The following is a 25,753-nucleotide window of genomic DNA, read 5'->3' on the forward strand; positions in this document are numbered from 1 at the left end:
CGTCCATGTATTGACACACACACACATGTTAGTAGGAAGCGCACACAAGTAGGTAATACATGTGCACACAATTATTAGTTATAAATACATGGGTGGCCCCATGCAAACATGCACACGTACAGGACACACACCAAAACAGAGGCGGTGACACACATGTACAAGGACACTTGTGGCAGACAGGCATGAAAATGCATGAATGAGCCTCTGCCCAGGCCCAGACACACAGACACACGTGGGCTGGGCGACAAACACAGACATCTGGTCTATACATGCGTACACGTAAACACAGAGGCGTGGCCAGGCTCCGTGGCTCATGTGAGGATCACTTGAGCCCAGGGGTTGGAGATCACAGTGAACTGTGATTGACTGGGCCACTGCACTCCAGCCTGGGCAACAGAGCAGGACTCTGTCTCTGAAAAACAAAAGCTGCAGTGGCCTGCACACGTGCTCACGGGCGTGCACACGGGCTGCAGGCACTCTCCACATTCACACACACTCTTACGGTGTCAGGCTCTGAAGCAGTGGCTTTTCCAGGGGAGGATCTGTGCCCTCGGTCACAGATCTGGTCAAGAGGCTGCTGAGAAGGGTGATCCCTGCTTCCTGGCGCTTGGTAGGGACACTGGACATCCCTCCTCACCATTTGTGCCTTTCCTGTGGCGGCCGAATGGCCAGATGAAGGAGTCGGTGTCCGTTCTCTGCCACCGTGACTGCTGGGGCCGCCCACTCCCTCCTTGCAGGCTGGTCTGCAGAGTGCGGGGCTGCAGGGCTGACTGTCCAGCAGAGGGCTACAACCTATGGGAGAGGCAGGAGAATCCCCACAATGAAGGAGGAAGTGGCGGGAGCCCTGGGAGTGGCACAGAGGGATGCTGGTCCTGAGGGGCAGTGGGACCACTGGGTCAGCTCTGGACGAGGCTCTGTCCCCTCCCTTCCTTCCAGCTTCCCTCCATCCCTGTCCTCCTCTCTCCCTGCCTCTCTCTGTCTCTCCCATCCCACCGTGGGCTCATGAGTGACCTAGGGCAGCCAGTCTCCCAAGGCCTCAGTGTCCCATCAGTACAGCAATGGGGTACCAGTGCAGGGGACCCCAGCAGTGTTCCTGGGGCCTTAGCCCCTAGGGCCCCACACTGGCTTCACCCAGCATCAGCTCTTTTGTCTTCTGTCTTGGGTTCTTGTGAGTTGTTTTAAAATAAGCATTTCCTGCCCCAAACCATTCAACAGCTGCTGAATTAACTGTAGCCATGGTTCCTGCCAAGTGCCTTCTGGCCAGGGAGCTGGGGTGCTGGTCTCCTCTGCCCCTTCCGAGTGTCACAGCCCCTGCCCCACCTTCCCTCTGCAGGAGCAAGTCCCAGTCTGAGATGAGCCTGGAGGGTTTCTCGGAGGGGCGGCTGCTGTCCCCGGTGGCTGCTGCGGCGACAGCCCGCCAGGACCCGGTGGAGCTGCTGCTGCTGTCCACCCAGGAGCGGCTGGCGGCAGAGCTGCAGCAACGGCGGGCGCCGCTGGCCACCATGGAGAGCCTCTCGGACACGGAGTCGCTGTACAGCTTCGACTCGCGCCGCTCCTCCGGCTTCCGCAGCATCCGCGGCTCGCCCAGCCTGCACGCTGTGCTGGAGCGTGATGAGGGCCACCTCTTCTACATCGACCCGGCCATCCCTGAGGAAAACCCGTCCCTGAGCTCGCGCACCGAGCTGCTGGCAGCCGACAGCCTGTCCAAGCACTCTCAGGACACGCAGCCCCTGGAGGCCGCCCTAGGCAGCGGGGGCGTCACTCCCGAGCGGCCCCCCAGTGTGGCCAATGAGGAGGAGGAAGAGGTGGGTGGTGGGGGTGGCGGGGTGGCCCCCTGTGGGGAGCTGGCCCTGCACAACGGGCGCCTGGGGGACTCGCCCAGCCCTCAGGTGCTGGAATTCGCGGAGTTCATCGATAGCCTCTTCAACCTGGACAGCAAGAGCAGCTCCTTCCAGGACCTCTACTGCATGGTAGTGCCCGAGAGCCCCACCAGCGACTACGCCGAGGGCCCCAAGTCCCCCAGCCAGCAAGAGATCCTGCTGCGTGCCCAGTTCGAGCCCAACCTGGTGCCCAAGCCCCCGAGGCTCTTTGCCGGCTCAGCCGACCCCTCCTCGGGCATCTCACTGTCGCCCTCCTTCCCGCTCAGCTCCTCGGGCGAGCTCATGGACCTGACGCCCACGGGCCTCGGCAGCCAGGAGTGCCTGGCAGCAGACAAGGCCCGGACTTCTACCCCCACTGGCCACGGGGCCAGCCCCGCCAAGCAGGATGAGCTGGTCATCTCAGCACGCTAGCACTCCAGCCGCGCTGCCAGCTGCGCCCAGGCCGGAGCAGGTAGCCCTGTGGGCACCTACTGGCTGCCTCCAGCCAGGCAGCTTTGAGGAGAGGCCCCGGGGGCCAGTTTAGCCTCAGGCATGGGGCACTGCTGCTGAGCTGGGGGTCCGCATCCCTACCTCAGCTTTGGACCCCCAGAGCCAAGGCGGCTGGGATCTGGCCCCCCAGATGGGGAAAGATGGGAAGGGCATAGAGCAGGGAGAGCCTGGGGCAGCCTGCCAGGCGAGTGGGCTGTACTCTGCCCTCTCGGCCTGACTGCCCCCACGGGACATCCTGGCGCCCCCGTTCCTAGACAGGCAGTGGGCAAGCTGCCTCCCCATCACTGCCTCCCGCTGCCCTCCCAGGGCCGAGATGGAGAGCAGCCCCCTCCCCACGTTTCTCATCTGTGGTCCAGGCTGGCGTCTGCCCTGGCCACCCCCCAGACCTGGTGCCTGCTGGCCAGCCCCCTGGGGTAACACCCGCCACGGTGGCCTGCAGTGCTGTGTATGTTTACAGAAGCTGCTGGGCTTGGCTCAGGATGTGTCCTGGGTTTGCAAGCCCCCCATCCTGTCCAGTCGTGTTCAGTAGCCCCCCTCTGAGCAAGGCTCGGGCAGCCGAGGGGCCTGGAGGGTCCTGGGGGAGGGTGGGGTCAGGACCGCCCCTCCTCCGCGTCGCCCTCATGCTGAGCCCTGTGTCGCTGGGTCCTGGCCCCAGGCCTGCCCTCCCTGCCTGCTGCTTCCGGGCTGCCTGGCCACACCAAGGGTGGTGGGCGCTGTTCTGACCACCCTGGCTGCAGAGTCACTGCCCTGGCAGGAAGGAAGGTACCCGAAGCCCTTCCTCTGGGGGCCCCACCTGACCCCTTTATGTCACCCCATCATGCCTAGGCAGCTCTGGGCCCTGGAATCTGACACCAACACGCCTCTGCCCCCTCAGCCTTCCCTCCTCCCTGGCCTGGGCTCCCTCCCCCAATGTCTTGATGGCAGAAAGTGGGGCCAAGAGTCGGGTATTGTGGGACTTGGCTGCCCAGGGGAGAGGCCAGGAAGGACAGGGGCTCGGGGGCTGTACTGTGTTAGCCTGAGGGTCCCATAGGGGTTCCTTCCCTGCTGGGTTTGGGAAGCAGCTGGGGAGGTGGAGACCCGGCGTTTCCCCAGAGGAAGGGGGAGGTCGTGCATGCTAGTGTTGGGCGTGTGTGTGCATGTGCATGAGTGTGCACCCTTCCTGAGGAAGGGGTGCTGGGGGCCACCCACCCTGCCTGCCCTGCCTGCTGCCTCTCCCAGCCTGCCCAGAAAACAGTCAGCGAGCATGATGGGACCTGTGCAGTGGGGCCGTGGGACAAGCTCTGCTTCAGACGCCATCTGTTTCCCTTGTGCCTGCTGCTCTGACCCTGGTTTGGAAAAGTGGTGTGTGTTGAGGTGCTGACCGCACGGCTGACTGCCCGCTTGTGCCTTGTCTCCTTGGAGGCATGGTCCTGCCCACTCTGGCTCCGCCTGCCGCCTCCCGCGTGGGCTAGCTTCCCCTGACCAAGACCCCCATCCCATGATCACTGGTATCCGGCCCCCCGCCCCCACAGGACTGGCCTAGATGGCTGCCCTGGGAACACCTGCCCACCCTGACAGAGGGGACAGAGACCTGGGAGCTGGGCCTCCCCTCATCCTCTGGGACTGGGACTGCAGGACACCTGTCCCTGCCAAGGCATAGCCTCAGTCCAGCACAGAAGCAAGACGCAATCAGTGGCCCTTAGACTTTAAAAACCAAGACAAAATCTTAAATCAGAGGAAGGTTCCAACAAGCACCCCAGCCAGTCACAGGGAGAGACTTGAAGTCTGGCCTTTTAATTTCTCCCCTGCCAGGGTGGGTCCTGGACCTCTAAGGTGGGTGTGTTGCCCACCCATGCCCAGGACTGAGCCATCAGGGACAGACCCCCCACCCCCAAGGCTGCAGTCACACCGTGTGTCAGGCTTGGGGCTGGGGCAGGCTTGGACTCAGCCCTGGACACCCAGGGGCGGCACACCCCTGACCTGCCCCACGAGCCCCTGCAGGATGGGCCTGCTGCACGGCTCCCCTCCACCCCATACCACACTCGGGGGGTCTGAGCCACCCCCCTCAGCCCAGCTCGGCTCAGACCGACCCCCACTCCGTCCCCCAGACCCACAGCACAAGCTCTCCAGCGTGCGCTGGCCTGTCCTCCCAGGGGCCTGGGCGACTCCTTATGCAATCGGCAGCGAGCAGCCGGGCCCCGCAGACCCTCACGCACTCTCTACGTGCCATTCTCCCATGACCTTTTTTGTACTTAATGTATGAAAGATCCAAACTAATATTGCTGTAAAAATGAGAGACAAATTAATATAGCTTATTCTATAAATATATCTGTATATAAAGGTTTCTGTATATTGTATAGAGCTGTGTATAAATTGGATGTTAGAAGCACGCTGGCTCGAGTGACCTCTCTTCCACAGGGTGGGGACAGGGGAGTTTGAAGTTGCAGCAGAGTGGGAGGAGGGGACTTTTGTGACTATTCCCTGGACAAACCAGAAAGCCTAAAGGGGACACTCAGGTTCCTTGAGACCAAAGCCCGTTCTGACCCCCAGGTTGCAGGTGTGTTTGGGTGGTTTAGGTGCAGCCCAGTCTGAGGCTGAGTGTTAGCTGGGTTAGATCTGGACTTCTCAAAGTTCACAGTGTCCGTGACTCACCTGGGCTCTTGTTAAAACGCAGGTGCAGGTTCGGTGGGGCTGGGGTGGGGCCAGGAGTCTGCGGTTCTCTTCTCTGCTCCTCTCCTCTTTTCTCTTTTCTTGTTGCTGTTTTTGTTTTGAGACAGGGTCTCACTCTGTTGCCCAGGCTAGAGTGTAGTGGCGTCATCATAGCTCACTGTCCCCTCAAACTCCTGGGCTCAAGCCATCCTCCTGCCTCAGCCTCCTGAGTGGCTGGGACTACAGGCACACGCCACTGCACCCAGCTAATTTTTCTATTTTTGTAGAGATGGGGTCTTGCTCTCGTTCAGGCTGGTCTCGACTCCTGACCTCAGGTGATCCTCCCGCCTCGGCCTCCCAGCTGAGAATCTGCATTTCTAACAGGCTCCCACTCGGCCGGTGATGGGCCCAAGGCCATGCTTTGAGTGGCAGTGAGGGAGCAGAAGACCCTCAGAGCCCGTGTGCACGAGGACAGCACTGTGGAGTCCTGCTTGCATGAGATGTAGCAGAGGATTCGTGTTCACCGCATCATTACAGCCCTGAAAGCTACAGCTTGTTCGTCACTTTTTCCTCCCTAAGGGGTCTGAGGCTCAGAGAGGGTAAGCTGCCCAAGACTGTAGAGCCAGAGATTGGGGTGCCAGGCTGGTCTGACCATGCCCACCTCCCCAGTGCAGAGAGCTAGGACAGGAGTGGAAGATCCCAGCAGGACAGCACTGAAATGCAGGGGCCACTAGAAGTCCTTGCTGAGAGCTTCCCTAGGAGGGCACAAAATATGTGGCCAGGCCCAGGGCACCCCAGGGACCCCAGCCCAGCCTGGCTCCAGGGCAGTGAGGCCAGGAGAGTGGCTGAAGGGGCCCAGGGTAGGCAGGGTGCTGGGCCTCCTGCCAGCCCCACGCCTGGGCCTGCCCCCTCTGTACAGCAGGTGGCGCTGTTCCACCAGCCAGTCCCGCCTTGGCCGCTGAGTCTGGCCCTGGCACCAACGTGGTCAAACTTTCGCCAACCTTCCCCTTCCCCACCCTGCCTGCCCCCCCAAGTCTAGAGTGGCCCTACTTGGTGAGGGGTTGGAAAAGGTGATAGAACAGTGCTCTCAGCCTCAGAGCCTGTCTTCACCCATGACCTCTGGACAGAAGAGGAAACTGAGGCCAGGTAAGCATGAAGACCTGCTCAAGGTCACATAGACCGGGGACCAGAATCTGGGCCTCCTGGCCTAGGCCTCTGCCTCCACCCTCACCTAGTGGTTTTCAGAGGTTCTTCCCACCCCGTGGTCTCATTGGCCTGCAAATTATCCTGGCCACAGAGCGCAGCAGAAGCAGAAGAAAGCAAGGGGAGAGAGAGGTTCTGCTGCTTGCCAGGGTCACACAGCTGAGCGAGGGGTGCGGAGGGGCTCTCGTGAGGTGCTGGGCAGGGCAGGAGCAGCACTCTCCCTCCCAGTCCCCGCCCAGGACCTGGGGTGCACGCTCCGGTCTCTGTGCTCCTGCAGTCTGGGAGGGAGGTCTACGCCACAGGTGCCCGACTCCCAGGTGTGCCCTTGCACCCCCGCCTCACTGGACCACTGGGTTCACACTCACCCCCCTTTGGGCCTTCCCCTCTTCCTCTGCGACAGTGGCTGATGCCAGGGCTGTCTGGGCCCACAAGGAGGCCAGGTGTCCGGGGTGGAGAGGCCAGGGTTCTGCCTCCTCCTGGGCTGGCCTCCACACCTCCACTCATTAACCCTTAGGTCCCTGAGTCTCTCTCCCCAGTGCTACCCTCTGTCCCCTCTCTCCTCCTGGTCCTGCTGCCACTCCAGGGCTAGCGAGGGGTGCTGGGAACTGACTAGAGCTGGAGAGAGCGCTGTTCACTTGTCACCTCCCTGCACTTCACCTGCACTGTGAGGTGGGAACAACGAGCCGTGCTTCACAGATGGGGCCTCCAAGGACAGAGGGCAGATCAGAGAATGGGCTGTGCTGGCCACAGGGGACAGCCATGTCCGAAGTCTCGGCCCCTCACTCACTGTGGTTTGGTGGGGAAGCTGGGGTGCAGTGGGGGACTCCTCTCCATGGATGGGACCCCTCAAGTCCCCTCTATGTAAGCCTCCCTGGGGCCCCCTCACCAGCCCAGCCACTGCCCTGGCCCAATCTCTGCCCAGCCGTGCTTGGGCCCCAACTTCATTATGGTGTTGGTGGGCAGCCTCAGCTCCTGGCTGAGCCCTTGAGTCTGGGACGTTTCAGCCACCTCCTCCCCCAGTCCAGAGATGAACACCCCTGGAGATAGTTGCTCCTTTGCTCAGTGACCTAGCGGAATCAGGGGAGGTGGCAGGGCCTGAGCACCCCCAGCCAGGTCAGCTCCTAAGGGATGAATAGGAGGCTCCTCCATCCCACCCTGCCCAACTTCAAGGTTACCCCAGAGACTGAATAGTCTGTCTTCTTAATAGATTATAATATAATGGAGTTGGGGTGCTAGGGACAAAATGTCTGTCTTCCCTTCCACCCCAGCCGCTGACAAGCAGGACAAGGGCAAGGTCAGCCCCCCGGATGGCCCTCAGATGGTGGGCGTGTAGGCACTGTGTGGGGTGTGGAGGCAGGACCTGTGGGTGCGTGGAGGCCTGTAGAGAAGCTGGTTTTCCAGCTGGTCCGAGGCAACTCATAAAATAAATTCACTTCAAAAAAATCGCATGGTGTGGGCGGGTGTCTACTTTGTCCGCGGGCAGGCCTGACCCTGGCGGGGAGGAGGGGGCAGCGTGGAGAATAACAATTGTCTTAAGGGAGTCTGCAGAGGGAGAAAAACCTCTGGGTGCATCAGCAGGGAAAGAATAGGCGTCTCAGTGTAGCCCCTCTCCCCCTCTCCGCCCAGCCCTGCGGGGTGGGGGGGAACATGGTCAGCACACACAGCTGGGGCCGCCAGCAAAATCCCATCCTATATATCTAAGAGCAACAGCCCCGAGAGCGGCCCCCAGAGGGACAAAACCTCATTGTGAGGCGCCCGCCGGCCTGAGCACCCCCTCCCCCAGCCCCAGAACTGTTGTGGCATTGACCCTCCTCGGCGGGCCACTGCTGACTGGACCACATCTGGGGCTCGGGCACTGGCTGCCCCGCCCCCATGGCTGGCCACTGAGGGCCGAGAGGGAGCAGCTTTGAGGGCAGCCTGGCTTGTGCCCCACCCTCCTCCAGGGGGCCACTTTGGGCAGAGTTGTGAGTTCTAGGATACTCGTTCTGTTGCCATCTTGATCTGCCAGCAAGTCTCGTCACCCCTCTGGGCCTTGGTTTTGTCGCTTGCCAATCGGTGGTGGGATGCAATAGGTTTTTCCAGCTCTGACTCGCGGTGTTGAAGGGTCCTAAGAGGCTTCGAGTTGAGCTGCTCCGTCGTGGGATGATTCTCTGGGTCTGGGAGTCCAGAATTCTCTGCTTCCAAGCTATTAGAGGGCCAGGATTCTGTAGTTCGAAGATGCCATGGTCTATTCACTCAACAAATATTTACTGAGCACCTACTGTGTGCCAGGTAATGTTCTTGGTGTTCAAGCTATAGCAGTGACCAAGACAGAAAAAGTCTTTTGCCCTCATAGGGCTTCTGTTCTAGAGCAAGAAGGCTGGTAACTGACACTAAATAAATATCTGATATTTGGTAAGAAAGAGTCCCATGTAGGTAGAAAGACTTTAGGTAGGGTGATCAGGGAGGTGACATGTGAACTGAGACTGACTGCTGAGAACTAGCCATGTGGAGACAACCATATAGACTGACGAAATAGCATGTGCCAAGGCCCTGTGGCAAGTGTGGGCCTGGCAGTTTGAGTGATGGCACAGAGGCTGTGGTGGCTGCTGCTTAGCAGTGGAGAGAAAGGGAAGAGTTAAAGTCAGTGGTATGGACAGGGGCAGATCACACAAGGCTTCAGAAACCAGGGCAAGATTTCCAGGTGTTGTTTGAGTGCCAAGGGAAGCCCTTGATTTTAGCAAAGGAATGAGGTGGTCTGATTTATGTTTTAGAAACAGTGATCTGGGAGGATTGCAGAGGAGATCAGTGAGGAGCCAGGCTGTGCAGCTGGGCAGGACAGAGGTGAGGAGGCACTCAGGGTGTAGGCAGGGCATGAGGGCAGTGCGTTTATCCAGGACATGCTCGGAGGCAGCAGTGAACGAGAGCTTGGATTCCTGGGTCAGCCAGGATTTGGCTCTGAACCTTAATGTCCTTGAAACTCTTAGACCTGCATTGTCCAATACTGTAGCCACATGTGACTATTTTTATTTGCATACATTTATTTATGTATTTATTTATTTGTTTTAGAGAGTCTTGCTGTGTTGCCCAGGCTGGTCTAGAACTCCTGGCCTCCAGTGATCCTCCCACCTTGACCTCCTAAAGTGCTGGGATTACAGGCGTGAGCCACCTGGACAGGGCTAAATTTAAACTAATTAAAATTAAACACAGTTGCCAAGACAGTTCCTCAGTCTTGGTAGCCGCATCTCATGTGCTCACTTATGGCTAGTGACTACCATAGGGGACAACACAGAGCACATTTCGATCATCACAGTAGTTCAGCACGACAGCACTTCCTCAGACAGCACTTAACCTCATTAAGCCTCAGTTTCCTCATCTGTAAAATGCGGGTAATAATATTATCTCCACAGCAGGGTGCTAAAGGAGACAGGGCCTGTAAAGTGCTCAGTGCCCGCTCGGCACGTAACAGTTGCTCATTAAATGCAGACTGTCACTGTTGCTGAGACAGAGGAATCGTGGGACGTCTCAGCGGTCCGGATTCCGAGTCCCGAGGAGAGGGCGAGGACTGGGGCGCAGGGGTGGCCTCTGACCCCAGCCCCACCCAGCCCACCGCGACCCTGAGCCCGCCCCCCTGCCCCGACCCCAGGCCGGGCTCCTGCGCCCCGCGACCGGCCGGGACGGAGCCCCGCGCCCGGCGCCGCCCGAGGAGCAGCCGCGTCCTGCCCGCGGGGGGCCGGCAGGGGGCGCTGGGCGCGGCGGGCGGGGCGCGCGGGCGGGCGGGGGCCGGGCCAGGGCCGCGCGGGGGGCGAGCGCGGCGGCGAACCGGGCGGGACCGCAGCCGGAGCCGAGCCGGGACTGTCGCGCTGGCCGCGCCGGCGATGCCGCGCCCCCGGGCCGGGCTGTAGCGGGGCCACGGCCGGAGCGCGCGCCGGGCAGGCCGGACATGGAGGTGGTGGACGAGACGGAGGCGCTGCAGCGCTTCTTCGAAGGTGAGAGACGCGGGCCAGCGCGGGCGGCGACCGGCTTGCGCTGGGAACCCCCAGCCTATCTCCCGGGGACGGGGCCCCCCCGTGTTTCCACCACGCCGGGACCCCCCAGAACGCCTGCTCTGGCGGGGGCTCTCCTGGCTGGGACCAGCCTGCCGTGCGTGGCTCCCAGGACCCGGAGTCTCCTGGAGGCTGCCACACCGCCACTGAAGTTGGGCGTCCCCTCCCCGTCCCCTATCTCGCAGCTTCCTTGGGGTGGTATCCCTTTTCAGTCTCGGACCTCCTTTGAGTTCTCCAGGACCTGGAGTCTTCCCTAAATTGTGACACCCTCCCCCCAGAACATTTCTCTAGTCTGGGGACCCTCTACTGTGCTTCTCTGAAACTCCAAGCAGACCAGAACCGGACCCCCAGCACACCTTCTGGGGCCTTCCATATCTCTTGAGGCTGGCGCCCCAGACCCCTAGCTTGCTTCCCAGAGTTTGGGCCCCCGTGCCTAGAGACCAAGACCCCCTGTGTGCCTTTCAGGTTGGCACCCTGCCCCGTGCCTGAGTCCTAGTAGCTGGGACCTTGCCACTGTGCTTCCAGGAGGCTAGGGGCCCCTTGAGTCTGGGACCCCCTTCCAGACTGTCACCTGCCTTTTGCAATGCCGTCCCCTCTCCCAAGGCTGAAATTCCCCTTGAAGCCGCCACTCCTCCCCTACTTGGGGCTGGGACCACCCTACTTAGGACGCTCTCCTGGGGCTGGAACCTTCTTGAAGCTGGCATCCCTCCCAGCAGCCACCTCTGCTCTCCGAGACCCTCTCAGTGCTATGAACTGCATCCTGCCAGCCCTGTGAGGCTCCTCTGGGGTTACATCCCCCCCACACCTGTCCCTGGAGCTACCCCTCCTCTGACTTTGTCTCTGCAGGAGTGACCTCACCTCCTCCCCTTAACCCTGAAAGGCCCCTCCTCAGGGTGGGATCTATGCACACCCGACAATATTTTCTTCCTCCCCCACCCCCACATTGGTCTTGGAGGTCTGCTCCTGCATCTCACCTATCCCCCCTTCTCCTCAGCAGCCCCCGCCCCTCCTCCAGGGCTGTCCCTCCTCCCTGAGTGCTGGGTTCTGGAGGGATGGGACCGGGTGTGGGAGGGGGAGGAGGAGGGGAGGTGCAGGCTGAGGTCTCCCAGCCTACTCTGCTTCTCAGAACCTCCCTAGAACTCTAGCCAGACCCCCTTTCTACTACCTTGGGGGGCCCAGCCCCTGCCCCGACCCTTTCCCCAGTCCCTAAGCCACACTCTGCTCCTCGGTGTATTCAGAACCTTTCAGAAGTGTGAACCCAAGTTTCAAGCCCAGTCCCCAGGTCCCTTTGGAGTCCCGTGGAGGAGAGAGGAAGGCCTTTCTCTGCCTCAGTTTCTCTCTCCGTGACTTGGGGGGAAGGAACTCTTGGCCACTCCTGCATGCTGAGCAGCCCAGGGAAGGGCAGCCCCCTCCAGGATTCTGGACACCCCAGCGCACCCAGGTCCCCAGAAGCCAGGCTTGGACTAGATGAAATAGTTGATCCTGAGGCAGCTGGGCCATGTGAGGGTCTTAGGCAGCCGCCATCAGTCCCAGGGCTCTGGTTCTCCCCAGGCACTCTTCATCCTTTAGGGGCTCTCGAGGGGCTTTGTGGGGCTTGGGGACCCCCAGGGAAGAGGAGCGGAGACAGCACTGCTTGCTTGGGGGACATTGCTTGGGATGCCCTGAGCCTGCTAGGTACCCAGATGGTCCATGGGCCCAGCTGCCCTGACTCCTGAGGATGTCCCCAGGGCCGCCCCCCGCAGGACCCTGGGCCCGGGCAGCGGGGTGGGGGGCCTGGCCGGCTGGGCTGCTGCCTCCTGAGCCAAACTTCCCTCCTGGCCGTGGTGGGAGGGGCGGGGGCTGACGCCACGGCTCAGCCATGCGGCCTGGCGGGGAGGCTGTGCTGCTCCCTCCAGAGAGATAAGAGGAGACTCAAGAATGTCTGTGGGGAGCAGGGGCGGGAGTGGGCCACCCGCCCAGGAGGGCCGGGCTGGAGAAGTGCTCCCAGGGCCTGCGATGGGGGGAGGTGTGGGTGGGCGATGGTGTGTGTGGGACCCCGATGTGGGTGCAAAGGAGCGCCTGGGAGCCACAGGGCCTGGTGTACTTGTGAGTCTAAGTGTGGCAGTGCGAGGGAGTGGGAAGCTGGGCTTTCTGCCTGTGGATAAGCCACCTCTGAGCACGTGGGCACAACATGCACTCTCAAACTTGGGGCAGGGGACACCTGAGTTCTCATCCTGGTCCCAGCTTGGCCGTGGTCACTCCCTCTGGACTAGTGGGTAGAGGGATCTGTGCTTTGGCTCTGGTTTGGGAGACTGGGCAAGGGTTTTGCCGAAGGGGCAGCAGCATTCCGAGACCCCTCACCTGATGTGGTGTCCTCTCCCTAGGCACACCAGGCATAGGTCCTGGGTCCTGCCCTGTGCCGGCGGTGGGCTGGGGGCTAAGGCGCTTTGGGCCTCGGGTGGGAGGCTGGGACAGGGCGGCCCCCTCGAGGCTGGTACAGCCGGGCCCCCGTGACTGCCCAGCTAATCCCCTGGACAGAGGCAAGGCGGCCCAGATCGGCGGGCACAGGGCCTGCAGAGAGGGGACCCACCGGGCAGGATGCACTGGCTCCCAGCAGGTAACGGGGTCTCAGTGTGGGAGTATTCCTTGCCATTTGGGTGACTGGGGCCTCTGGCCCCAGAGCCAGGTTGGGGACGGCGTGGGCAGCATCTGAGGATCCTGCCAGCCCTCCAAGGTTCTGGTGCTGCTGAGCCACTGAGCTGAGGGACCCTGTGTGCCCCCCGAGACGCCCCAGGGAGCATCTCTGCCCTCTCTGGGCCCTTTTTCATCATCTGCAAGACGGGAGGGGGTGGCAGAGAAGGTTTCCATGATGCCTTCAGTCCTGAAGAGGCTCATCTCCCAGCCCTGGGACATTTTGGAGCCTGGAAGCGGGTGGGTGCTGGCCCCTGATTGTAGGGGCACATGAGGCTCAAGTGAGCAGCCAGTGCCCCCAGGAAGCAGGTGTAGAGGGAAGTGGGCTTCCAGCAGGTGCCTCCACTTGGCCTCTGGAGCCCCACCAGGGCCGGAGGTGGGAGGCCCCGCATCTCGAGACTTCTGAACCTGATGGGTGGCCAGGCTGGTGACTTTCTTCTCTGGCCTCGTTTCCTCTCCCAGGGTAAGTAGGTGCGTTGGACCAGAGCAGGGGCTTCCACTGTCATCTTTTTAGCCATCAAACAAAGACAAACTCATGACCTCCTGATGGGACAGATGGGGGGACAAAGGGGGAGCTGGGCTCCCTGCAGCCCCCAGAGTGCCAGGATCTTGGTTTGAAAGCTGCCCTTCCCCCAGCCGTGGGGTGGGTGCGTAGGATGGCGCTGGCTGAGGTGCCGGGAGAAGGGAGTTGGCCAGAGCTGGCTGGGGCTGGCCAGAGCAGACACCCAACCCCCAGCTCTCTGCCCTGCCACTGGGGCCTTGGGGGAGGGTTGGGGGGCCACCTGTCAGGGCCCAGCATCTCTGCCTCCGGAGGGCAGGAGGAGGCCCCAGAGATCAGCCTGACGACTGGAAGAGAGGACCTGCACCTGGACAAGAGTCCGGGGCTGAACTGGGGTGTGCGATGGGGGTGGCACTGCACCCCGGCTCAGGTTGTCTGTCTGTCTGGGATACACACAGGGAGTAGGCAGGTGGCAGAGGCAGCCAGGCGCAGGGCCTGCCGAGCCTGACTTGCAGGGAGATGACAGGAGAAGCCCTGGAGGACTCCTGTCCCAGGCCCCGTCCGTGGAGCTGACTGCCAGAGCTGCCCAGGTCCTGGGCCCAGGTGGGAGGGGAGATGGTAGTGGGGGGTCTGACTCATCCCATGTCCTGGACACCCAGTGCAGGGCCACAGGGCGGGAATGGGGGAGCAGGAAATGTTCTTGGGTCAATGGAGGCAACAATGGATCTGTGAACAGAGGTGGCGGGGTGGGGGTGTGCCCTGGGAAGTGCCTCTCTGGGAGGGCCTGGGGTCAGTGCAGGGGTGAGGAGCATGGCCTCACCAACCAGCTGGCCTCAGGCCTGTCCTGGGTCTGGGGGGCTGGTCACAGTGCCCCTTGGGGTCTTAGGCAGAGCCAAGGAGGGCTCGTGAGGGCAGAATGGCCTCTTCCCTGGGGACCCGGCCCCCTACTTCCCAACTCCCAAGGGGTTACAGGACAGGGGAGCCCTGGCAGCAGAGGCTGCTGGGTAACGGCCCAGCGGGGCTGCTGATTGGCTGCTGCCCTTGGACTTTGCCCTCCTCGATAAGGAACTGGGAGCAGAAATTATTAACTGAATCATTAACGGGGTGGCCCCGCCCTGCCTGGGTGGCCTGCCTTCCCTGCTACCTTCTTCCTCCTCATGGCCTAGCGCCCTCCTCTGGGCCTCAGTTTCCCTCACAGCCTGGGGTGGCAGGGGGCCTTCTCTCCCATCCCAAGATCTCAGAGATGGTGCAGGTGGCCCCGTGGATGACGTTACGGTTTTGTGCACTTACTGGGGTGGGCAGCCGGGGTCTGTTCTCAGCTCTGCTGCTCTTGGCCGTGTCCCTGCACTCTCTGTGCCTGTAGCCGTGTCCCTGCACTCTCTGGGCCTGCATCGTCCCACCTGTGAATGGGAATGCAGCTGTCGTGCCAGTGCCCTGTGGGGTTAGGCGAGATAGTGCCCGTGCTGGGCCTGGCTGGGGGATGCTCCCCAAAGTCAGCCTTGATCAAGGTGACTGTCCCATGGGGCTTGCACAGCGCCGCTCTATAGGCCTATGGCAGGTGTCGTGCACCCCCACCGTGAGGATTATTCACACACAGATAGGTCGATGCCCCAAGCGTGGGCTGGGGCCCTGCGGCTGGCACCGTGTGCTTTGGGAAGGCCCCTCACCCTCTCTGGGCTATGTATTCCAGAGATGAAGGGAAGCCATCAGCCTTGCTGAGCACGTTCTGTGTGCAGGGGTCTGCGCCTTGGCAGCTCTGGCCCTGCGTGGCCCTGATGCCGGGTCCCGTCCCTGGCACATCCAGCGCATCTGCCCCACCCTCCGCCTCAGAGATGCGGAACTTGTTCCTGCCGCATGCAAGGGGGAAGGGGCTCCACCCAGGCCAGAGCTCTTTGCATATGTTACGATCCTGGGACGCTGTGGAAGGCAGGTGGCATCCCCTCATTTCCGAGAGGGGGCGCTGGGGCAGGAGAAGAAGGTGATGCATCAGGCTCACTCAGGGCGGCCACGGCAGAGCTGGGACGGGACCTTGGGGTACAGTTGGTGCCAGCTGAGAAGGGGGCTTCTCCTCCCTGCATGCTGAAGGCCCTGACCCACCCCGATGGCCATGCTAGGTGGTGTCCATCCAGCCCTTGCCCTCTTCAGACCCCAGACCCCTCTCTCAAATGGTCACAGCCATGTGACGTGAGCAGTTTGTCCCCAAGAGTGCCAAGGCCTGGAGTGGGAGGGGAAGAAGGGCAAAGCTCCTGGGTATGGGAACAGTTGGGTCCAGAGCCCCCACTGGCCTGCACTACAGACAGGGGCTCCAGGGCATCTTGTCTTCCCTCTGCCTCCAGTCACATCAGTGAGGAGAGTTCTTCCTCCAGCTGACCTGGATCCCCCGAGCCCCTAGCTCAACCACGGCCTGTCTCTCCTCTGTGGAGTTTGGGGACCCTGCCTCCCTTGGGGCCTCCCTCACTCCCCTCTCTTCTCTGTCCACAGTTCTTCCTCTGGCGGGGAGGGGAGTCCCAGGCCCTTGCCCTGCTAGCTTGGAGGCAGGGGGCTGCCTTTGGGGGCAGTTCGGCCTGTGACACTAGGTTCACTCAGTGGGATCTGGCTCCAGCTAGAGCTGATGGGGAGGGGATTGAAGGGAAGAGGAGGAGGAGGAAGCTCTTCCTGGGTTGGGCCGTCGCCTGTGCATATGAAGCTGTTCCCGGTGGGAGGTGTGTGTGGTCTGGGCTTACCGTGGGGTCTGTGAGCACTGTGTGCACTTGTGTCCTGGCACACAGGCCTGTGCCGTATGCTGAGATGCGAACACGCACCGGCGTGCTCATGCCTCAGGGCCTACGCACCGGCTGTCCCCACTGCCTGGGACCTTCTAAAATGCTGTGTATTGTACTGATCTGTCCTGTCATCTGACTCTGCTCCCTAGAGTGTCAGCTCCATGTGGGCAGGGATCTGTCTGCTGTCTTTACCTCTGTATCCCTGATGTATAAGAAGTGCTCAATAAATAATTGCTGACTGAAGGAGCACACATGGAGAATGCTGGTGTGCACACACGTGGGCTACCGTGTGCATGTGTTAGTGCTATGCTTGAGTAGTGGGCACACTGGTACGTGATCATGTGCGTGTCAGTGGGTACCTGACTGCAGGGTGTGCCCTGCTGTACACGCATGAGTGTTGGAGTGTGGCCGTATGGGAAGGCACGCTGGTGCACGTAGCCCTGGGGGAGACCTGCCCCCCACCTACTCTGCATCTGTGGCCTGCCTGCCCTGGACCCTGTGGACAGGGTCAGGGCACTGGGTGGGAGCTGACTCAGCCTTGGGGAGTCAGGGCTGTGGCCCCCAGAGCAAAGCAGAGATCCCTGGGAACCAGCGTGGGGGTTCCCTAAGAACAGGTCACAGCCACTGGCCTCATTCAGTTCTGTTGGAGCTGACTTGGGAGCATCTTGGGGCTCTGAGTTCAGCCTTGTGTTGGCCTGAGGACAGGGTGGCAGTTGTGTGGGGTCTAGGGGAGGACATAGCTATAGCCTAGGGGTGGCTAAAGATTCTGGGTCCCCTGGAAGAGAGGGGTCTCTACAGGCAGGCTGTGGAGCTCTTCTGCATTTTTGATAAGAAGATGGGAGGGAACAAAAACAATTTTGGCTCTGGTTTAAGGACCTGATAGTGACTCAGAGCAACATTTTGTCAGGTGTGGCTCTTGGGCCTGAGTTAACTGAGGATTGGATGTAGAGGTGCGAAGCATTGCTGGCGCTATCAGGCATCTGACTTGGAAGGCATTTTGACTGAGAAGGCTCTGATCATAAGTTGAAGCCTGAAGCAGGGACAGCTAGCAGTTACGGATCATATTAATAAAGATAGAAAATCCAAACCAAAGGAGGTGAGGGCCCACTGTGCCTTGCCCCAGCGTGAACTTGTTTGGAGCACGTTGGTTAGCTCAGTTGGCACTGGGAGGAGAGCCACAGCACTGGGGGCCCTCTGTGACTGGGGTGACTGGGGACGGGCTGCCTGGCCAGGCAGGGAGGCAGTCACAGAAGGCTTACCCACTGCAGGGGATGGCAGGGGCCAGGGCCTGGGGCTGGGCTGTGCCACGCATGTGCAAGAGTAATAGTATAGTACTGGCCGTGCCTCAGAGGGAGGCTCCAGAGCAGACGTGCAGCAGGGCGGAGAGGCCCCAGGCAGAGCGGGGCAGCCTGGGCAGAGGTGTGAGGGCAGGAAAGGAGATGGCGGTCCCAAGAGAGATGGAAGCAGAGCTATGGTCGACTGAAGACTGGCCTCCTGGGAGTGTCGCCTCATTCAACATTCCAGGCTCGCGACCACCCCACGATGTAGGGATTCATGCTCCACTTGATAGTGAAGGAAGTCGAGGCTCAGAGAGGTCAGGTCAACTGCTGAGGCTCTCGCAGCAGGGAAGTGGGGGTCCATTAGAAGCACCGGGGACTCTCTCAGGGCACTGTGGGGATGCCAAGGTGGGCAGCTCCCTGGCCACTACCACACTGGTCCCTGGCTACTGCCTGGAGTCAGGCATGCTCAGGTTCAGATGCCTTGGCTGGACGCTCAGGGAAGCTGGGGTCTTCAGGGGACAGGCTTGGGCCCTGGTGCCCTGTGCACCCCAGGTTCGGATCACCCAGGCCTGGCCAGCATCCTCAGGCCCTGGCCCACCCTACCCACAGCCACGTGGCTGACGGGATTTCCGCCATGTTTGGGGCATGAATTGACAAGTGCCCCATTGACGGGGCAGGGAGGGGGTGGGCAGGGCACAAGCCTCCCACTGTGCCGGGTCCCCACCCTCCCCCGTCCCCTGGGACAATGGCCGAGACTCAGCCAGCGGCCACAGCTGGTGGGGGGGGGGATGAGCACGAGGAGGGTGGGAAGGAGGGGTCCAGGGTGGAGGGACCACCTGGGCCCCCACCCGCTCTCTTCCCACACCTGGCTTGGGTGCCCTGGGCCCCTATCCTGCCTAGCTGGGTGGCCCTAAAGGGAGGAGGAGAAAGGGGGGAGAGGATGGGAAGGGGCTACCTCCCCCTAGCCGGGATCCCAGCCTGCCCGGGGAGGGGCCGTGTCTGGCTCCTGTTGAAGGCAGGTAATAAAGGATGTAATTAATGAGGAGTGGCTGGGGCCAGGGCGGTACCTGGAGGGGGCCTGTCTAGCCCTGGACCCTGACCTCGGGATGGCCTGGCTGAGGTCCTCAGACTTCGCAGGCCTGGCTCCAGTCTCCTGCTGGCCACTTGGCTCATTCACTCCATGAACATTTATTGGGTGCCTGCTATTTGCTGGGATACTCATATCCCAGAGAGACAGAATAGAGCAGTGCTCCTAAGCCAGCTCCCGCCCCTGTAAGCCTTCCGAGCCTCAGTTTCCTTATCTGTGAAATGGGGAAAAAGAAAATCACCTGCGTAGGGCTGGTATGAGAATTCAACATGAGCCGTGTAAAGGGCCTGGTATGGCGCTGGGCACAGAGTGGTCACCCGGTGAGCAAGCATGGGCAGCGGGCAGCTGGGGACAGACAGGCACCCTGCCCAGGGAGGTCTGTGCTGGCAGGAGAGTAAGGAGAAAGTAGAAGGGGCCCCCTGAAGAGAAGGGGAGAGGCAGAGATGGCCTCTTTGGGCAGTTTACATTTAAGCCAGAACAACCTAGAGTGAACGGGAATTGGCTTTCTCTGGCCGGGAACAGCATGGAACAGCATGTGCAAAGGCCCTGATGTGGGGTGGGGGGTGGAAAGGAGGCAGGGGGTGGACTGTGGAGAGGAGGGAGGGACCGAGCCAGGCCTTGGCCTGCAGGAGGGCTCTGGGTTTATCCAAGCAGTGGCAAGTTGTTGAAGGGTTTGAGGAGGGAGAGGAAAGAGATGCTGGTTTGTGACCTCATGGTGCCATTTCCTGGTTGTTGGGCCTTGGGCAGCCTCTGGCAGGCCCTGCCTGGCCTCTGCTCAGGGAGGTCTTGAGGATCAGAATAAAACGTGTGTCCCTTGCCTGGCTTCTTGCCTGGCAGGTCCCCGTTGTTGGGATCCAGTGATGTTTTAGGGCTCTTTTGGGAGCAGAACAGTGGGATCCCAGGGGACCCTGCCCCACCCTGGATTCCTGGGGGCTCTGCCCCAGCCTCAGCAGTCCCTGGGCTCTGGAGTGTTTGTTGGGAATCTCCATGTGGTTGGTGGGGCAGGCCGGGGCCTCTGCCTGGTGTCTGGACGTGGTGGGGAGAAGTCAAGGCAGGCCTCCAGGGCCTCCAGGGAGAAGACAGTGTGGGGTCAGCGTTCCTCAGGAGGCCTTCCAAGCCCCCAACCCTCAAACTTCCCCCCACCCGTTGGCCCACCCCCACCCTGCCCCATCGGCTCCCTCCTCCCTCCTCCGTCCTCCGTCCACCTCGGCCCCTGGCACGGAGGGTCCCTCCTCCCCCCAACCACATCTGGTTCTTGTTAGGGTCTCCCAGGGTGCCTCTGCCTGAGGCCCCCATCCCGGGGGAGGTGGGCAGGAGGATTAGGGGCGATTAGGAGTGCTCCTGGCGGGGGGAGGAGGAGGAGAAAGAGAGGAGGGGGCTGGGCTGTTATAAATAGCAAGGCCATGACTGCATCAGCCCATCACTCACTGTAGATTTCAAGTTCAGTCTCAGGAACTTGCAGCTTCAGCAGCCAGGGTGGGAGTGACGCTCCAGTACCCCCTCCTTCCCCACTTCGGGGCTGGATCCTCCCCAAGGAACCTTCCAGAACATCAGGTGGGATAGCCTAGGTAGGCTGGGGAAGGTAGGCAGCCACCGGCCACACCTTACCTCTTAAAGTCGGCCCCTGTACCTGGGTTTGAATCCTCCTTGCTGTGTTGTCTTGGAACAGTGGGGATGGGGATAATGACACCAAGTTCACAGGGTGAAAAGCACTTAGAATAGGGCTGGGCCTGGTAGGCACTCAGTTGCTGTGAGCCCTGGTCACCGTCACTGTCATCATCGTCGTCACCATTATGTGTTGAAAAGCACTGGTAGTTACTCCGTATGAGCCACCATCACTGTCACTCTCACTGTCATGGTCACCGTCATGGGATGGTAGGATTAAGTGACACACTGCACGTGAAGAGCCTGCAGGATGCCTTGGATGTGATAAACTCCTATGGCTATTAACACACTTGGCTCAAAGAGTGCCTGGCACACAGCAGGCGCTCAATAAATGGGAACTGTGGTTACCAGGACAGGGTCGGGGCTGGAGCAGAGGCAGGAGTCCTGGAACCTTGGCATGCAGGCTGGTCACTCCAGCTTGAAAAGCTCCTCTTGCCCTGGCCACATGGGGCCCTGGCCAGCCACTGGTGGTGCTTGGTGGGTGTCCCTTGTCCCCAGCTGGTGAGCTGGGGGTGGGGGGCAGCAGGAGGGCCCTGGCCTGTCGCAGGCAGCGCGTGACTCCTCGGAGGGCTTAGCCGCTCATTAATCACCTAAGCGGGGCTCAGCATTCTTGAAATGCCGGCCGGGGCCAGGGAGGGGCCTGGGCGGGGGGCTCCCAGGGACCCCAGGGCTCTGGGGGCTGGGAAGTGAGGACAGCCACTCCATTTGCTGAGCACCCACTATGTGCCGGGCACTTTTCAGACCTTATCTCAGTTTATACTCACAACAGCCCTGTGAAGTGTTAGCTGTTCATGTCCCCATTTTACTAAGGAGACTGAGGCTCAGAGAGGGTATGTGACCTGCCCAAGGCCACAGAGCAGGGAGTGGCTGTGCCAGAATTTGTTTCTGGACCTGTATGAGCTCTGTTCCAGGTCTCAAAAAGGGAAGGGGCATGAGGACAGACCCCAGATTCCAGAGGCCTGTGGGAGGGGCCCTCCTGCCTCAGTGGGTCTGGCCAGCCCAGCTTAGCAGTGTGGATGGGGCTGCCCTCCATTATCGGGGCTGACGAATCTCCCACGTCAGCCCCCTTATCACCCCGCCCTCTGGCTCCCCTCGCAAGGTGACCCTGGGAGGGAAAGGCCAGCGCCTCCCCTCCTCCCTGCCTCCCCTCATGGTGCCCGAGAGCACTGGGCCGAACTTTCTCTGTGAGCCCCTCCCCATCATGGGGCCGGGCCAGCGGGAGGGCCCGGGGAGGGCGGGCAGGCAGAGGAGCAGGGCGCTGACAGCCATCGTTCCCTGCTGTGAGGTCCGAGCCAGCCTTTGCCTCTCTGGGCCTCTGCCTCCTCTGGAAGATGGGGGGAGGCCGGGCCCTCTCAATCCTGATCCCCACTCCCCCCTGCAGCTGGGGCCTGGGGTGCAGGAGGCCCCCCCAGCCCCGTGGGTCCCCCGGATGTGGGGTCCCACCCAGCTAGGCCTCGTGCTCCCACGTGCTGCAGCTGGGCCATCTGGAACTGACCGCTGGAGGCCGGGGCAGGCCTGTCCGTGCTGGGTTTCGGCCATCATGGCCAGTGGGCACCCACTGGGCACTCCACTCCATAAAGACCTGTGTGCTCCTCACAGCACCCCATGAGACAAAGGGACAGTAACCCCACTTTACAGATTAGGGGCAGGGACTCGAATGGCTGGAAAGGGGCACAGTGGGGCAGGGTCAGCTTCTGTGGCCCCAGATCCATGCTCTGGGCCTCTCCCCTCCTTGGAGACTCAAGGTGGCCTTGTGGGCTCCTGGAGGGGCGTCAGGTGGTAGAGGGTGGAGGACCCACCCCCACCTGGATACCCAGATGGGGAGGGGCTGGGGGCATATGTTTTCGAGGGCCCAGCCTGGGTGGGGACAGAGGCCTAGGGTCTGCAGGGAGCCAGACCCCTTCCCTGGCTCACCTCCCCTGCCCCGCAGGCCACGACATCAACGGTGCCCTGGAGCCCTCCAACATAGACACCAGCATCCTGGAGGAATACATCAGCAAGGAGGACGCCTCCGACCTGTGAGTTGCTCCGGGGCCGGCCCCAGCCCCTCTGGCCTCCACGCCTCACCTGGGAAGTGTGAGGGCAGGACCCGGGGTCTGGCGTGGTCCCACCTCTGAAGCTGCTCCCCATCCTTTCCCAGCCGCTGACTCCCCTGCAGTCTCCATGGGGGTGGGGGCGGCTGCCTCCCGGGGACCTGGGGGCCTAGCTGGGGCTGAGCTTCCCCCTCTGTCCGCAGCTGCTTCCCTGACATCTCCGCACCCGCCAATGCCGCCTCCTACTCCCACGGGCAGCCAGCGATCCCTGGCTCCAGCGGGGTCCACCACCTGAGCCCCCCTGGGGGTGGACCCTCCCCGGGACGCCATGGTCCCCTCCCACCCCCGAGCTACGGCGCCCCGCTCAACTGCAACAACAACAACGGCATGGGTGCTGCTCCCAAGCCCTTCCTGGGGGGCTCTGGGCCCCCCATCAAGGCGGAGCCCAAGGCTCCCTATGCCCCAGGGTGAGTGAGGGCAGGGAGTGGGGGGTTCAGGGGCCCAGGGACAGGCAGGGTGTGGGCCGTGGCCGTGGCCTGGGAGGTGCTGGCTGCCAGCCTGGCAGTGGGCAGGGTCGGGGTGATAGGCTCCCGTGGGTAGGTGAGGAGAGGGGAGGAGGGACTCATGGGCTTTGTTCTGGGCAGTGGGCAGCCACGAGGGTTCTAAGCAGGGGAGTGATGAGGGCTGACGTAAGTGCTGGAAGAATCTCTGAGAGCTGTGTGGAGAGTGGACGGGAAGGGGCAGGACTGCAGGCCATGACTGTTTGCCTTCACGGAACACCTGCACACGCGTGCACACACGCAGGGCAGCCAGACACCCTTCACCATGCCGGCCCCTACTCACTCATGCATCTAGCTGATGAGGTCCCCCACCCACACAAGCCCTTCGGAGCCAAGGACTCGTCCCAACCAGGCCTCTTCCTCCCAGGCCCTTCCCCTTCTGAGGAGCCCGCACCAGTGGCCTGACCCAGGGCAGCCCCCGGGCAGACACTCACGGGAGAGGCAGGCAGCTCGGAGAAAGCTCCGGGTTGCCCAGCCCGGGGCAGGGGCCCCCATCTCTGGGTGGACGAATAATAAAGTGCTAGGTGCAGAAAGCCTGGCTCCAGCCCCTTCTGCCTTGGGAACCCACAACCTCCATCAGGGCCTCAGTTTCTTCATCTGCAAAGCGAACCCCCAAATGCTTACCCTGGTGATTGTCACGGGAAGTTAAGTGGGGGTGTGCACAGAGGAAGTACTGGGTGGATGGGAGCGTTTCCTGTGCCCTGCCGTATAGGGGGACGGTAGTGGAGGGCAGGTCCAGGGCGCCCAGCGTGAACTTTGCTGCAGAAGGCAGGCATCTGCTTGAGGCCGTGAGGCTGTCCCTAAGCCACAGACCCCCTGAGGGCCGAGGGAGGAAAACTAACATTCAACAGGTGCCTGCTAAGTGGCCGCCACCATATCACATGGCTGTTTGCCTGAGCTCAGCCTTCTCCAGGAACCAGCGGCCGGGATTCTGGGGGTGCACTGAGGCTAACAGGGGAAGGACCTAGGCCCAGGACAAGGTCTAGGTGATAATCAAGACAGACATTCCCCCTGCAGCTGGGGGGAGAGTTACTAATCAATACAGCACCAAACGGGGGGAATAATGAGAAGCCAGAGGAACGTACGAGGAAGGAACACAAAGTCCTATGGACTTGGGGCATTTGACTGCAGGGATGGAGAGTGTGAAAGACCTTGACACATAAAGAAACCAAGGCCATTGTCAGCGAAGTGCAGGGAGGGGGCGGGAGGAGTGTGGGTTTGAGTCCTGTCCACATTTTTGTGTCATCCTCACAAAACCTGCACGGTCCATATTCTTGAATCTTTTTTTAGGTCTATACACAAGACCCCAAAGGTGGGTGGGTGGGTGGCTTGTCCAGGGCACACTGGGACTCTGGAACCACCCCAGGGCTGTGTCCGTGACAGTGTGGTGGCCTCTCTGGTAGCTCCCTGGGCAGGGTGTGGGGAGCCTTTCCAGACGCAGAAACCAGGGATGGCCACGGAGATGGACCCTGCGTGGCTGCAGCCGCCCCTCGCTGGGCAAGCACAGGGCTCATGCAGGACGCGTTGACCTCTTGGGTTGAGTTTGTCTTTTTCCTGAACCACTGATAAAATAAAACCTGCAAGAAAAAAATAAACCCAGGCCTGGTGGTGCTGGCCCTCTGCCCAGCCCACACCTGCCTCTGGCAGGGCAGCCTCCCCAGTGACCCACTGACCCTCCCCAGGCCCAGCCCCCAGGGCCTCACATTTCCAGGAAGCTGCAGGGCTTCAGTGGGTGCAGGAGAAGAGGAGCAGGCCCAGCCCCTCGGTCTGGGGCGGGAGTCCTTGAATCCCTGTGCCATCATGAGGGACACTAGTAACTGGCCCTCAAGTGTCCAGTATGTCTGGGGGGGTCCTGGGCAGGACCCGGAGCCCCCCCCCACAACTCAGCCCCAGGCCCTGCCAGGCACCCCCAGGTGGGTGGTACAAAGACATGTCGCTAACGGTGGGTGTGAGGAGACCCCACCACACAGAGGTGCTGCCCGGCCGAGAGGCAGAGCCCTGCTGGTCACCCTGGCCCTCCCTCTGGCTCCCCCAGCACACTGCCGGACTCGCCCCCAGACTCGGGCTCCGAGGCCTACTCCCCACAGCAGGTGAATGGTGAGTCCAGCGGGCACCGCCCTCCCCCTCTGGGGTTCGGGCAAGTGGTTGGGGCGGCCTTATCGGGGAGGGAGGGAGGGGGCCAGCGGCTGCCCAACGGGCCGAGATTATCGCTGGTCAAATACTCCCCGGCGCTGGCTATTGTTTCCCCACGGGCGGGTGGGGAGTCTGGCCCTGCCTCTGCGCTAGTGTCCCTGCCGGCAATGCCACCCGCCTGCCCGCCTGCGCCATCATGGATGTGCCCTTCAGCGGTAAGTGGACGGCTGGGGAAGGCCGTGGGTGCAGCCCGAGCGCAGGCCTTGCAGGCCAGGCCCACCTCACCTTGGAGGGGGTCGAGCAGCCCCCGGTGGCCAAGAGCAGAACCACCACAGGCAGTCCTGAAAGGGGTCAAGAGTTCTGTTTATCTTACCAAAAACATCCCTGGAATGCCTCCTGGGGAACAAAGGGAGCTGGGGCCTCCCCCCTCAGGCTGGGGGGCTGGCCCCTGGGAGCCCAGGAGAGGGAGCACTGGTTAGGGACTGGGCTGGGGGGTCACTGGAGACTTCTTCCTGAGGCCCAGAGGAAGATCGGGCATGGGAGGAGTTGGGGGACCTTGGGATTTGGTTGAGATCCCCCCAGGGAGCTGGGCCTAGCCTGGGGGAAGGAACTGGCCAGGATGGGGTGAAGGGCCGCCCACCCCCTGGACCAGGTCTTGCTTCCCTGCCCAGGCCTCTAGTGGCTGGCTGCCCAACCCCCTCCTGGGCCACCAGCCCAGCCAGACTCCTGGGTAGGCTCTGGCTTGGCTCAGGAGGAGCTGGAAGCAGGAGACCCTGGTAGGGGAGGCCGGTGCCGGGGAACCTGAGTAAGGTCAGTCTCTGACGCTCACCCCCATCTTC

General features: G+C 61.6%; 2 protein-coding genes across 5 annotated transcripts in view; both read left to right on the forward strand.

Moving 5' to 3' along the window:
- DAGLA (diacylglycerol lipase alpha) overlaps nt 1-4,736 on the forward strand; it is a 63,629-nt gene extending 58,893 nt beyond the window's left edge. For both annotated transcript variants that reach the window (XM_045555833.1, XM_045555832.1), the window contains exon 20: nt 1,334-4,736. In XM_045555833.1, coding sequence (XP_045411789.1) covers nt 1,334-2,291 — 958 coding nt within the window. In that variant the 3' untranslated portion in view covers nt 2,292-4,736. The remainder of the gene's footprint in view (nt 1-1,333) is intronic.
- Nucleotides 4,737-10,021: 5,285 nt separating this feature from the next.
- The window catches only part of MYRF (myelin regulatory factor), a 33,076-nt gene continuing 17,344 nt past the window's right edge, over nt 10,022-25,753 (forward strand). For 2 of the 3 annotated variants that reach the window (XM_045555835.1, XM_045555836.1), the window contains exons 1-4: nt 10,059-10,168; nt 22,119-22,206; nt 22,425-22,688; nt 24,817-24,878. In XM_045555835.1, coding sequence (XP_045411791.1) covers nt 10,123-10,168; nt 22,119-22,206; nt 22,425-22,688; nt 24,817-24,878 — 460 coding nt within the window. In that variant the 5' untranslated portion in view covers nt 10,059-10,122. Of the gene's footprint in view, nt 10,169-22,118; nt 22,207-22,424; nt 22,689-24,816; nt 24,879-25,753 lie in introns of all 3 variants that reach the window. The other variant, XM_045555834.1, reaches the window with a different exon arrangement.

The sequence above is a fragment of the Lemur catta genome, chromosome 7, assembly GCF_020740605.2.
Source record: "Lemur catta isolate mLemCat1 chromosome 7, mLemCat1.pri, whole genome shotgun sequence".
NCBI lineage: Eukaryota > Metazoa > Chordata > Mammalia > Primates > Lemuridae > Lemur > Lemur catta.